Source organism: Talpa europaea (genome assembly GCF_964194135.1).
Source record: "Talpa europaea genome assembly, chromosome: 7".
Lineage (NCBI taxonomy): Eukaryota > Metazoa > Chordata > Mammalia > Eulipotyphla > Talpidae > Talpa > Talpa europaea.
In genome coordinates, this window is record NC_140074.1 from 93,087,738 (window position 1) to 93,101,394 (window position 13,657).

A 13,657-nucleotide genomic window follows, 5' to 3' on the forward strand; every position below is an offset into this window, starting at 1 on the left:
AATGGTTAAACATTTTGTTTATCTCCCTTCACCTCCCATTCTAATCTATGCTTTTTTTTTTTTTTTTTACCATCTTTAAAGTACCCTTGTAAGTCACCTGAAATCTGCTCAGCCACAAGGCAAGGCATAAATAAAAAGTGCAGTGAGAGGTAAGTGGCGAAAGAAGGCAAAGCTGAAGTACTACTCGAGGGGAGAGGATGAATCCAGGCTGTCTTACCATGGAAGGGACTTATTTCCTGGGGTTATGGTGAACTCCCATTCCTGGAAGAGCTGGCTGGGATGGTCCTGTCTCCAGAAGGCATTCTTCCAAGGAGACTGAGCTGGGCCAGAGGAGCCCTGAGGTCCGTCCTTAGATTCTCAGTCTATGAAAATGCCAATAAGACAAAATGAGACACTTAATGGAGATACAGCAGCAAGTCAGCCTTTGGGCCAGACCCAGGACCATGGACTTGCCATCCAGGTCTATTACTAGATCACTCTTTGAAAGCAACCAACCAACAGCAAGCAATTCAGCTCCAAACTCTCAGTCCAGTGTATTTTTACCCCAAAACTCTTGGGCTGCTGCTCCAAGATGGTCAAAGCATGTAGTCACTATTCTAGCTCTTTTGTGAAGGTGGCATAGAATGAGGTAAAGAAGGAGAAGCTGAGGAGTCCAGAGGACGTGCTGTGAGACTATAACTGGGTGGGTTACCCTGGATTTGATGGTTACGGGACAGGAGATCTTGAGGAAGTTTCTTCACCTCCTAAGACCTGCGTTTCTTCATCTGCAAAACGGAGTTCATGCCTATCTGCAAAACTGTTGTGGGACTGCTCCCAGCCTGAGGTCACCAGACGCCTGAGAGGGGAGATAGTTTCCTGCCCACCCCCCCAGCCCCGCTGGCGCGAAGGGAGCCGCTGTCCCCACGGACAGACCCACCCCCATGGTGACAACTATGGACAACCATGGTGACAACTCTAAAGCCCTCTTCTTCACTATTCCGGACTGTCTACCCGCAGGGGCAAGGCCTGTGCGCGGTGCCACTAGGACCATCAGGCTGGGATAGAGGAAGGCCCGACCTCCGCGCAGCAAGGAAAACAAACACAGATGTGTTTGGCTGGGGCCAGGAGGGAGACCCCCCACCCCCGACTCCCCGGCTCCCCGCACTCCCTCTCCCTCGTGCCCTCCCCGCTCCCCGAGCCGAGGGCTCCCGAAACCCCGCGGGGCTCTCCGGGCGGCGCGGGGCCGGGGCCAGGCTGACAGTCCCCGCCGGCCCCACCTCCTCCGCGGGGTGCGCGCGGAGCCCAGCCCCCTCTCCGGGGTTTCCCCGGGCGTTCTCCTCGCTTTCTCTTTGTCTCTGCGTCTCTTTCTCGGGCTCCCGGGTTGCCACCCGCTAGCGCCCCGGCCCCCTCAGCGTCCCCGGCCCGCTCCCCGTAACTTTCTTCTTTCCCGGGGTGAAAACTTTGCTCGCGAGCGGGCGGCTGCTCGCCGACGTTATTGGCCGGCGCCCCGCCCGGCGGCCCCGCCCCCCGCGCCCGCGCGCCCGTCCGCCCCCCACTCCCAGCGCGAGCGGCGGCGGCGGCGCCTTTGGGGGCGTGCGTGCGTGTGTGTGAGTGCGCGCCAGCGAGCGCGAGCGTGTGTGCGCCCCGGGCGCGGGCTGGGCAGCTCTCCGACCGCGGCAGGAGCGGCGGGAGCCGGGCGGCCGCGGCGTCACGGGGGCCAGCGAGGCGGCGGCGGCAGCCGGGGCCGGGGCTGGGGCAGCGGCGGCCGGGCCGGGCATGGAGCTGGCAAGCCCGCGCTGAGGCGGGACGCCCTGCTAGCAGCGAGCGAGAGGCTCTCCGCCGTCCGGCGCGCGGGCGCCCCGACCCGGGCCGGGCAAACTTTTCTTTCTCTTTTCCCCTTTCAGAGGTAAAGTCCCGAATCGGACTCTCCGGCGGGGACGCGATCTGGGGCCGCTGAGGGGGACCCCAGTCTGTGGGAGAAAGGGGCGCGGGCCGTGCGGTTGTGGGGGCCTCCGCGCTCGCCCGCGCCCGAGACTTGGGGTGCTAGGCGGGCTGACTGGACGGCGGGCGGGCGTGGGCATGCCCCTCGGGCGGCGTGGAGGCGGCGGTGGCGGGGCAGCCTAGTGCTCCCCGGCGGCCCCAGGTCGCCGCCCGCCCGGGAAGAAGAGGTGCGGGCGGTGCGGGCGTGGGGGGCCCACGGATTCGCCAGTGCCCCTCACCCCTCGGGACTCGGGGGCCGTGGCGCGTAGCCGGCCGCGGGGTCGGCGCGGGGAGAGCCGGCCGTTCGCCCGCGCCGGCGCTCGGCGCCCCGCGGAGGGGTGGAGGGCGCGGGGCGGGCTGGCTGAGAGCAGCTCCCCTCTCTCCGCAGGCGCCTTCTGCGGCGGGCGGACCGACTCCGCGGCGCGGCCGGGCCGGGGCAAACTGGACGCAGCATGATGCGCGCCGTGTGGGAGGCGCTGGCGGCGCTGGCGGCGGTGGCGTGCCTCGTGGGCGCGGTGCGCGGCGGACCCGGGCTCAGCATGTTTGCGGGCCAAGCGGCGCAGCCCGACCCCTGCTCGGACGAGAACGGCCACCCGCGCCGCTGCATCCCCGACTTTGTCAACGCGGCCTTCGGCAAGGACGTGCGCGTGTCCAGCACCTGCGGCCGGCCCCCGGCGCGCTACTGCGTGGTGAGCGAGCGCGGTGAGGAGCGGCTGCGCTCCTGCCACCTCTGCAACGCGTCGGACCCGAAGAAGGCGCACCCGCCCGCTTTCCTCACCGACCTCAACAACCCGCACAACCTGACGTGCTGGCAGTCCGAGAACTATCTGCAGTTCCCGCACAACGTCACGCTCACGCTGTCGCTCGGCAAGAAGTTCGAGGTGACCTACGTGAGCCTGCAGTTCTGCTCGCCACGGCCCGAGTCCATGGCCATCTACAAGTCCATGGACTATGGGCGCACGTGGGTGCCCTTCCAGTTCTACTCCACGCAGTGCCGCAAGATGTACAACCGGCCGCACCGCGCTCCTATCACCAAGCAGAACGAGCAGGAGGCGGTGTGCACGGACTCGCACACCGACATGCGCCCGCTCTCGGGCGGCCTCATTGCCTTTAGCACGCTGGACGGGCGACCCTCCGCGCACGACTTCGACAACTCGCCGGTGCTGCAGGACTGGGTCACGGCCACGGACATCCGCGTGGCCTTCAGTCGCCTGCACACGTTTGGCGACGAGAACGAGGACGACTCGGAGCTGGCGCGCGACTCCTACTTTTACGCGGTGTCGGACTTGCAGGTGGGCGGCCGCTGCAAGTGCAACGGCCACGCGGCCCGCTGCGTGCGGGACCGCGACGACAGCCTGGTGTGCGACTGCAGGCACAACACGGCCGGCCCGGAGTGCGACCGCTGCAAGCCTTTCCACTACGACCGACCCTGGCAGCGCGCCACGGCCCGCGAAGCCAACGAGTGCGTGGGTGAGTGGGGTGCGGCGGGGATGTGGGCGGCGGGCGGCTCCCTTGCTTCTCGGCCGCGGGATCTCGGGAGCGCCCGGGTGGCGGCACCGAGCGTTAGCGGGATGTGGGGATGTCTCGGGAACCGCGGGAGTTGCGTTCCGGGATGTCCTCCACCCCAAGGCAGAGAGCCGGTCCGCGGGCTCTCACGGTGCTGGCAGCGGACGCTCGGGTTTTCGCCTAGAGCGCTCTACTTTTGCAGAAAATGTGTCGATTCGTCCCCCTCGTCCTGGATCCAAATGCAGATATTCATTGCCTTCCCCTGGGTTTGGCTGGACCCTAGGATCCACCTTCGCCCCACCCCCAGCCCTTTCCTAGGGCTGCAGCTGGGCGCGCTGTTGGAGACCCCGGCCGGGTTCCCGGGAAGTTCCAGTGCCACGACCACACATCCCTTGGGAGATGGCAAAGGGCCGTGCAGTTTGGTACCTGATGACTCTCACGCCTGTGCCCTTACTTGTCATTAATGGAGAGAAAAAAAATCTTTTCCTTTGAACAGCGTGTTTGCGTTAGCCAAAGAATAATGTGATTTAAATTAATCACTATCTACAAATTACAAAGGAGAGCTCGTAATTATTTTAAACTAATTCAATTCTGGTCCAAAAAAGAAGTATACCGCATTTTTTTTTTTTTTTTGGCTACCATCAGGATTTGGTGAAATTAAGGATTTTTGAATTAACTAAAGGCCCAGTTTCTCACTTTTTAATAGAACTTTAGATCCTAAAAGAGAAATCTGAGAAAACCGGGACTGATGAATACCGTTTGGTGGGAGATGAAGCTTTAAAAAAAAAAAAAAAAAAAAAAAGCACTCCTTAGATTCTGTTTCTGAATGGCACAACTTTGGTGCTGTTGACAACCCAGGCATCAGTTTCTGCTCAGAAAAGGAAAAAAATGAAGAGGGAGGAAGACGGTAAGACAATGCCTTACTTTTCCAGATGAAGACATAAATTTCCAAACCCCACATTTGATTTAATGAACATTATTTAATCCATAAATACACAAGTTAGGGTGCATCTTTTGTGAACATACAGAATCCCTCCCCCCTTCCCCAGCTCTTTGATTGTACCCTTCACCCTTGAAGGCACATTGGAAAGTTTGCTGGTCCCCACAAACACACGTTTTAAGGTCTGGTTCTGATTAATTGTGTCATGTTGTTGTGGAATAGCTTGTGCCTCATGACTGTGGATGCAGACTTTAGAACAAACATATCTTGGAGAGCGTGGTCGGCATGGAGGCCCAGTCAGACGTCCTGGTCTGCAGAGGGCTGCTCCTCTCCTTGCCTGGCAGGCCTCCATTTCTGCACTCAGTCTGTCCCACTTCTGCAGACCTAATTGTTCAGTCCCCTCCTTGAAGGGATAGAGCTGGTTGCCAGTTTGAAGAGACGTTTCAGGATTCTACCGTGAGATAGCCATAGTGGTCTTTGAGAATAAAATTCCTTTGATCTGCTCAGTTCCTTCAGAAATGTTGGTTTTTCCCATCTCTTCTCTTTCCCCCTTTCCTCTTTTCTTTTCTTTCTTTTGTGCGTAAAAGCCCTTTATTGACATTTAAAGGGCCTCCCAGGGTTTTGCTATCAGTTTTAGTTTGTATGTGCATATGAAAGATAACTTTACCAGCAGGGTCTAATTGGACAAATGCAAGTGAATACATTGAGGCCAACGAGCTGGATGTTGTGGTAACATTCTACTGGCTTGAAGATTTGTCTTAGCCTTGGTATTGTTCAGATTCACCACCCACCCCCATCTCTTCCTCTCACTTTGGACGTGGAGACGGTAACCTGCATTTGTTACAACAATGGTCGTGCACTTGAAATAATCTCTGTAGTTTAGGATTTTGTCTTTTGACCAGAACGCTAACTATGTGCACAAATTGGATTGACTGGGTTTTTTTTTTTTTTTAGCCAAATTGAGCAATCAACATATTAACTAATGTAATTAGTAAGTGGTTTTTGTTCAAAAAGTTTAATTAGGCCTAATAAGTACATAATCTACATGACAAATAATTGGTTAACGATATTTTCTGGTTTTAACTGAAGTTATTTTAATTCTCAGTAGTTAAAGTATCTTTAAATCTTGCCAATTATTCAATCATCTCATAAAAGCAAAGCCAATTCAACTATGTTAAAGTTATTTATAGTTTCCTTTTTGAATAGATGTTCTGATACCTTGTAGATATAGCTGGGAATGTCAGGTTGAAGTTCCCATAAAGTCTTAATTGAAGTCTTAGTGATTTTTCCATCATTCCGCAAAAGAGAAAGCTAGCAAAGACAATTTAGGAGTGATTTACAATGAAAGGTCGAGCTTTTTATGAAAAGGCCCTGTAGTGGAGATATGTGAATGAATTAGTATTTGACAGGTGTTCTGAGACACTAAAGGGCACTGTGCTAGGGAAAAGCATTAATAAATCCTTCAAACACTAACTTTTGTACCATCAGCGGCTCAAATTTTCCCCCCCCCAACATAATCCCATCTTGTGAATTTCACACTGTTGACCTATAAAGTCAGGCTACCCAGATTATTTACAACTAAGTCAAAATAAAGAAGGATATTGTTTTTATCCCAGAAATTAGTCTTGATAGAAAAAGCATTTTCACTGTGCTCCTTTTTTGTCTTTTAAAGTAATGAGACATGAGATATAAAAAATAAAATGCCATCCATCTCTAGGTTAACCTCCTCCCAACTTCTAAAAAATACCTTAAAACTTTCAAACTTTGATATTATTATTTGACTAAATGGTTATTCTACATACAGCTGAGCCACTTTCAGACTACTAAGAGACCTGTAAATGTATGTGTATTCACACATATGTGTATATATATATATCCTGTGTGATTTTCTTTGTCAAACTTTCTTTTAAGTGTTGTTTCATGGTTGAGTTCTCTACAGAATTAACACAGACTTTTGTAAAATCCAGTTTTATTTCAAATGCAATTTTGGATTTCTCCAGGAGAAAAAAAACCCCTCAAAACAATATGAAAGACAAGACTATGTATAACGTTACAGCTTCAACAGCTCTCAGTGGAATAACTAAATACTTTCTTCCGCCCATATGTATCAGCAGTGTTCACATGCTTTTATACACATGTGCATTTACATTCATCGTGTAAAGAAGCATCCATGCATGGTCGGGGGCGGGGGGGTTGTACATTCAAGGGAAAAGGCATGAACAGTTTTAAACCACCTGGGTTGCTAGGCCCCTTCTCCCCCTTCCTTTTTTTCAAAAGAGCATCTGAAGACCATATTGTGTTTCATAAATTATTGACATCAGTTTTAATCAGTGTCCTCCTGACGTTGGAGCTGTGTTAGTATTTAGTGCCTGACGAAGCATGCTGTTTAATCTTACTGTGGGGATGTCAGCATGAACCCCTGCCTGGTTTGTGACAGGGTGAGCTTATGAAAACTTGTTTTGCGACTCACTCTATGGCTTTGCATTGCCCAGCTGAAACCCAAAACCCACACAAAAGACGTCTCTGCAAGATGAGCACTGTGCTGGACTGGTCTTCTGTGATCATGGGTACCTGCAACATAATGCTCATAATTGTTTAAACATGGCTTTGGGGGTGGGGAGAGGTAGATCCTTATGCTGTAAATGGCTATGGTGCTTGGACCTTTATCATCCCAAGGCAGGAGTAGGAGGTTATATTCATGGGGTGGCCACGAGAAACCCAATGCCCTGCTAAAGACTTGCAAAATCAGAAGGCTGAAATTATTTGCTGCATACTCCAGACTCTAGCACATAGCTGGAGGTCAGTGAATGTGTTTAATAGTTCTAGTAATTATTATAATTATTGTCATTATGATGATTAACTCTTGAGGGCTTATTTTTTTTGCCAAGCATTCACATTAATTGAGTCATTTAATCATTGTGACTATGCTAATAACAGACACTGTTATTGTACTTACTTTACAGATGAGGAAACCACAACCTTAAAACATTAAATGGTTTACCCAAAGCCATAGCTAGTAGGTGGTAGAACTGGCACTTCAGTCTGAGGTTTGTGCTTTGTTGTATCGCTTCTTCTATCTTGTTTTCCCATAGAAGGAACAGATGGGTGAATTATCCATGTATAGGAGAAAAGTTGAAACAACCTGTTACTTCATGCTAGTACTGGAGGTGGATCCCTGGTTGTATTGTGTGGTAGTCTGTAATATTTTACATCGTGTTATCGGATTATGTTATGCTTATTCTATTCATGCATAAATATGAAATTGTGTATAGGAAGTTGTCCTTTATTTTAGCCATCAGGCCTAGTTAAAATTGGGGAGTTAGGAATATAAATGAAGAGAGTTTAAATCGTTTCGTATGGGTTCTTCAGTCCACAGGTGTTGCTGGCAGCAAGACCTTCTTGATTTCAGGACCTGTGATCTCTCTTAAAGGTGATGGAATGGAGCTCAGAGCTCATGCAGAGATTTCTCTTTAATGAGGCTTTTATCTTTTGTGCTAGTGCTCAGGATCCTGTTGCTTCTCTGAAACATTTTGGAAAAACTCTAGGAAGTGGCTAAGAAGTGTTATCATTTGAGAGGAGTTGAATGGCGTGTCCTGGTGCTGGCATGGTGCTGGTAGGGGGAAGAAGGACAGGGGTGCTGTGGGGCAGCCCCACAGGGCTGTCATTTATCTCTGTTGGCCTCATGGCAGCTGGAGTGCGGATCTCTGTTGGGGTTCTCATTAGCACCTGGTGGGCAGGAAGGTGGGAGCAGGGAAGCTGCTGTCTGCAGTACCCAGAGAGCCAGCCTGATGTGAGGATAAACCTTCTGGGGCGTGTCTTTGCATTTATTTCCATGCTTTGCCAGGCTCTCCTCTAGCTCTGCCCAGACTTCTCTCCGACCTCCGCCTCCCGCAGAAAAATGAGATCCTCGGAAAAGTATTTGAGACTTTATGTCCAGAGTAAATATTGGAAAGGCAGTGGGTTGAAATTCAGATGTTCCCTGGAAGGAATCCCCTCCTTTTTCTGCGCACAGCTGGTATCGATATTTCCTTCTTGAGATGAGTTGTGCTTTTCATTAAGTAAATTTTTTGTCTTGGGATTAAACCAACATTGTATTCTTAATAGACTTTTATGTTTACACTTCAAAAGTCCACTGGGTTGTTATTCGCGTTATCTTGATGGCTTCTACAGTGTCTGCTATGCACACTGGCCTCACCAAAATAAATGGCTCTCTAGGGTACTGGATTATAAAACAGCTTTATCTGTTGAGGCACACATATGGATGGTGAGCCAGTATTTTTTTCTTCCTTTCAGATGTGATAATCATACCTAGGGATTCTGCAGCACCTTTCTTTAGAGGGAGGTTGGAGGTCTTTTGAAAATGCTCAGGATTAAGCCTAATGTTTGCACAGTAGCCCACAGCATCTTGCTTGTCTCCTGGAAAGACACTTATCAGCCCCTTGTGGTCTCCGTAGCCTCAACAGAGAATGGCATTGGCTTAGGTAGCCAGGGAACTGCAGAGTTTAGAGTGCCAGGCCATGGTGGTAGTGGGATGCATCATGAAGACAGACCACAGAGCCCTACTAAGTGCCAGACAATATACTAGGTGCTTTATAAGTACTTTGTTTCAATTAAGCAGATGGCTACAAGAAAGGGAATCTTTACGAAAACAGATGTCCCTGCCACCAAAGGGCAGTTTTTACGTAAACAGAACTAAGTGTGGACAGTCTGCAGGGCACATCTTAGCTTAGTCAGCGATGCTGCCCCATACATAGAGAACAAGGGATTTTATCAGTAGTGTTTGTTTTGAAGTTTGATCATGTAAAAGCCATGACCTAGTATAACCAGCTCCAGAAGACTGTTGTTCTGAACGGTGCTTGAAAAAAGTGGGTGCCCAGATGGTTCCCCTGGACATAGGGCTATTTGCCTCAGTGCTGTCTGCTATCCTGAAGTTTGACGTGTGTAGCACAAAGTAGTGCGTTCACTACTGCATTCCTGCATTCTATTTCCAAAAATATGTCCCTGTTGTAAACTCAGAATTTCTGCCTTGGGTATGTATAATTTATGTGAATCTCCACCCTTTCTTCCCCAAAGCTGGAAGGCAGAGACCCATTCCAATGGTCAGTCCTTTGCCTGCACAGATGATGCACCTTTCCTGTCCTCTGCTTCTGGGAGGCTTTGGTGAGTGTGTGCTCTGTCCCTGATAATATGGTTTGAGCAAGTCTCCCTTTTGGCAGAAAGAAGGGTTTATGGTCCTGATCAGTGAGATGTGGAGTGCTTTTTGCTAGAACCTTTTTCTTCCAAAAACTTAAGCAGCTGCCCAAGCCTCCTTCTTGATGTACATTTGTATTAGAGGCATCTGTTGGCACTCAGAGAGCAAGGGAGAGGGCACTAAGGGGCAGGGGTACAGTGACGCAGGACTAGTGCCAAGGAATGGAGAAGTGTGCTCTCCCTCTGCCCATGTTGGGGCCGTCTCCAGAGATCCTGAGCTTTTTGCCATCCGAGTTAACATATTAGCTGTAATTAGAGTGAAATGAATTCATGGTGCAGTGCATTTATGCATATGAAAAGAACCGGTGGAAGGATGTCACTGTAGATATGGAGACTTCCAGGTTATTGAAAAGGATGTCTTTTCAGAAGTCAAAGTCAATTTGTTGGGTGAGAACCTTGAAAGGCAGAAATAACACCCTCAGTACCGTACATCAACTGATGGCCTTTTTACCTGCTTCAGATTGGAAGAAGGCTCTGGAAGTCTGTGCCTGTGGAGGATTCAGGACTAGCTCACGTGAGAGCTCAGCCCTCTGCAGGTGGGCAAGTTTATGTGCGGTCCATCCATACTCCCTGCAGGCTGCTGCTATTGGTAGATTTTCTAAATTTCCCCTATAAATAAGAGATCATTGATTGTTGTGTCCATTTTTCACACATTTCAGAGGTTCCTCACCTAAGTTAGACAATCCTTAGGACCACAGGGGTTGAATTTGAACAAGTGAGTCCTAGGTAACAAGCAAACAAGATAAATCTCTTCCAGTTTCCTGAGGGCCTGTCTGTTGGACTCTCTTTCATGTTTGAAGTCCCAAAGTGCTGAACATTTCCTGCCTGCCCAAGTACCATTGTAGGGACTTCTATTTTCATCTATTCCCACTTAGAGTGGCTATGGCGAGTGCTTAATAAAGTTACCACCAGTCCTCTATGTTGAAACTAGGGCAGACATTGGTAATCAGTCATACTATACTTTTCTCCTAAGTCCAGATGTGGTGTGAGGGTATTAGAATCCTTTTTAGTATAATACCCTAGGCAAACCTTACTTGTTAGTCAAATTTAACCTAGGAGATAAAAACTATATGATATTTTTGGTTGCAGAAGGGCTTTTCCCATACTTCAGACAGCAGGCAAAGAAGTACCCTATAAGTGGATGTTTCTGGAGCATTCGGTGCTTAGGTGACACTGTTAGGTCTGGGAATATGAACAGGTATGGGGCAGGTGCTCCCTGCAGGTGGAGCTCCCTGTGCTTTCTTTGGGAAAGTTGTGCACACAGAAGGTGACTATTCATGCACTTGTACTAAGCCTTAAGCGTGGATGGGCCCCAGAGTGAGGAATACCAGGGATACTGCAGAGGTACTTTAGGTTTTGGGGTTTTACTGCTGTACTCCAAAGGCTTGGATTATAGTCCATCTCACGTATGCCTGAGAGAAACAGATCTCTGAAAAGGGAGGGGTCCTCCCTGGGATATCAGCTCTCAAGTTCCCATGCAGGTCCTCTGCCCTGGGAGAACTCCAGAACTGCCTTTTTTTTTTTTTAAATTAATTATTTAGTAGAAGAACTGGGGTGCAGAAGGCTAAAGGTTCGGGGGGATGAGAGGATTCACGAGATACAGAGTGGGGAGCAGAACAGGTGGATCTACTGAAATACACTGCTGAGGGGAGCAGTGGGCGAGACAGAAGAGGATGCTGCTCCATGTGTGTTTTAGCTCTCTGCCTGGGGATCGAACTCAGGCCTTAGCAGTAATAGTGCTGAGTCTTAACCCCTGTGCCACCAGAGAGGCCCTGGAACTGCCTTGTTTTTCGAGGCAGAAAGTCATTGTCTTGAAATGTGAAGGAAATTATGCCTCAACCTAGGTCAGAACCCCGGTGCATGAAGCTTCTTGGGGCTTTTCCCACGTTGAGAAGTTGGGGCCTGAACCCCAAACCACGTCTGTGTAGCACTGAGAGGTGAGGCCTCAGCACAGGCCACTTCCCCCTGCTTACGTTTGGACTAGCGCAGAAAGTGCCAGACAATAACAGCTCCAACCCCAGCATGAGAAAGGAAACACATTGTGTTTACAGATACAGAATTTGGCATCCGAAACATGAAAGTACCTTTGGGTTGGGCGCCCCAGGGCAGGGCTGTTGGACACCAGCCCCCCTGCTCTGAGTCCTGCGGCCAACTTGTTTCCGCTCCCTGAAGCCAGACCTCTGAGGTGGGCAGTTGGTCTCAGCCAACTCTTTCTTCCCAGATTCAGCCCTGTCTCACTTCACGGCTCAGACCTGGAGAGAACGCACGGTGAGAAAGTGCTCGGCCTTCCCAGCTGCCACGAGGAAGGAAACCGCCTCTCAATCCAACCCGCAGAAACCCATCCTGCCTAAACCACATTAAGGGGCGGGTTTGCCTTCATGGTACCCAGAAATGCTAGGGAAGAATGAGACTGGGCATTTCCAAGTGCCTCTCATCCCAGTTTATTGTTTGCATCATGGTGAGAGAGCTGGAGGTTTTCTTAAAGACATCTGCCGAAGAATATAATCCATGTTTGACTGAAAAGCAGGTTCTGATTTTCTCACTCCATAGGAAATAATTGAGTTCTAAAATCAAGATGAGAGGGCATAGCATTCCATTTACTAATGAATGAAAGGCCCAGCTTTGTATTGGGATTGTGGCTGAGCAAGCCCATTTCCTGCTTCAGGCGCCCTGGTTTCAGTTCCAGCTCCACCTGCAGGGTGGGCCCGTGACATGAGTTCTCTGCCTTCCCACCTTAGTGTCCTTGGGGCAGGGCACCATTCAAGACCACCTTGGTGTGTGGCTCAGGCTGGGGAATGAGGGGGCTCAGGAAGGATATAGGAAGGAGACCCAGGGCCAGAGAGAGTGCTCACCGTAGACTTTGGGCTTTCATTAAGTTCTCTTCTGTAGCCTTTACTACTGCCATGCTCTGTTCTAAATACAAATCTTGCCTCATTAAGTCCTCGTAATCTGTCTTATGGGATCAGTTCTGTTATTATTATTAAGTAAACTTAATATTTAAAAAACTGTGACAAAATAGGGCCTCCCTGATGGCACAAGGGTTTCAGTCTCAGCACTGTAAAGGCTGCAGCATGAGTTCAATCCCCAGCCAGGGAACTGACCCACATGGCACAGCAAACCTTGCCTGTCTTGCCCACTGCTCCCCTCAGCAGTGTATTTCGGTAGATCTGCCTGTTCTGCTCCCCACTCTGCCTCTGGTGAATCCTCTCACCACCCCCACCCACCGCACCTCTGGCCTACACCCCAGCACTTGCATGCATAAATAGATAAAATAAATCTTAAAAAAAAAAAAAAAAAACCTGTGGCAATATACACATAGTATGAAATGTACCTTCCTAACAATTTCTAAATGTGCAGTCAGGTGGTATTAAATACATCCATAGCATGGGGAAGCTACCCCTCACCCTCCATCTCCATATTCTTTTCATCTTGTAAAACCGAAACTCTATACCCTTTAAACAATAACTCCCCGTTTTCCCTTCTACCCAGCCTCCGGTAGTACCTAGAGTAAAATCACATCGTAGTTATCTCTTTGTGCCTGGTTTATTTTCATTAAGTAAGCTTCTTTATGAACTATAACATACATAAAGAAAAGCATAGCAATCGTAAGTGTGTATCTCAAAGATTTTTTATGGTATGAACACCCTGGCACCCTAATCACCTAAACACCTTGTGCACCCTAATCATCATGCATTGCTTGTGACTGCTTTTGAATTTTATATAAATGAATGATTTTCTACCTTCTTTTGCTAAATGCTGCATTTGTGGCATCTCTCTACGTATAGTGCTTTTATTAGTTATTGCAGTATAGTGTTCTGTGGTATACATGTTATCACAGTTTATTTACCCATTCCACTTGTGGTGGACTTTTGGGTTGCTGCCAAATTTTAGTTATTGAAAATAATGCTGTGGCCATAATAGTCTTTTTTTTTTTTTTTTAGATTTATTTATTTATACAAGTACTGGGTATAGTGAGAAGCGCGGGAGGGTGAGAGAATTCAC

At 49.3% G+C, this 13,657-nt stretch overlaps 1 protein-coding gene across 1 annotated transcript in view; it reads left to right on the top strand.

The window, feature by feature from the left end:
- Positions 1-2,336: 2,336 nt before the first annotated feature.
- NTN1 (netrin 1) overlaps positions 2,337-13,657 on the top strand; it is a gene marked incomplete at its 3' end in the record, with an annotated part of 166,326 nt that continues 155,005 nt past the window's right edge. Inside the window, exon 1 of the mRNA XM_084238306.1 lies at positions 2,337-3,429. Within this exon, the coding sequence (XP_084094432.1) occupies positions 2,412-3,429 (1,018 nt within the window). The 5' untranslated portion in view covers positions 2,337-2,411. The remainder of the gene's footprint in view (positions 3,430-13,657) is intronic.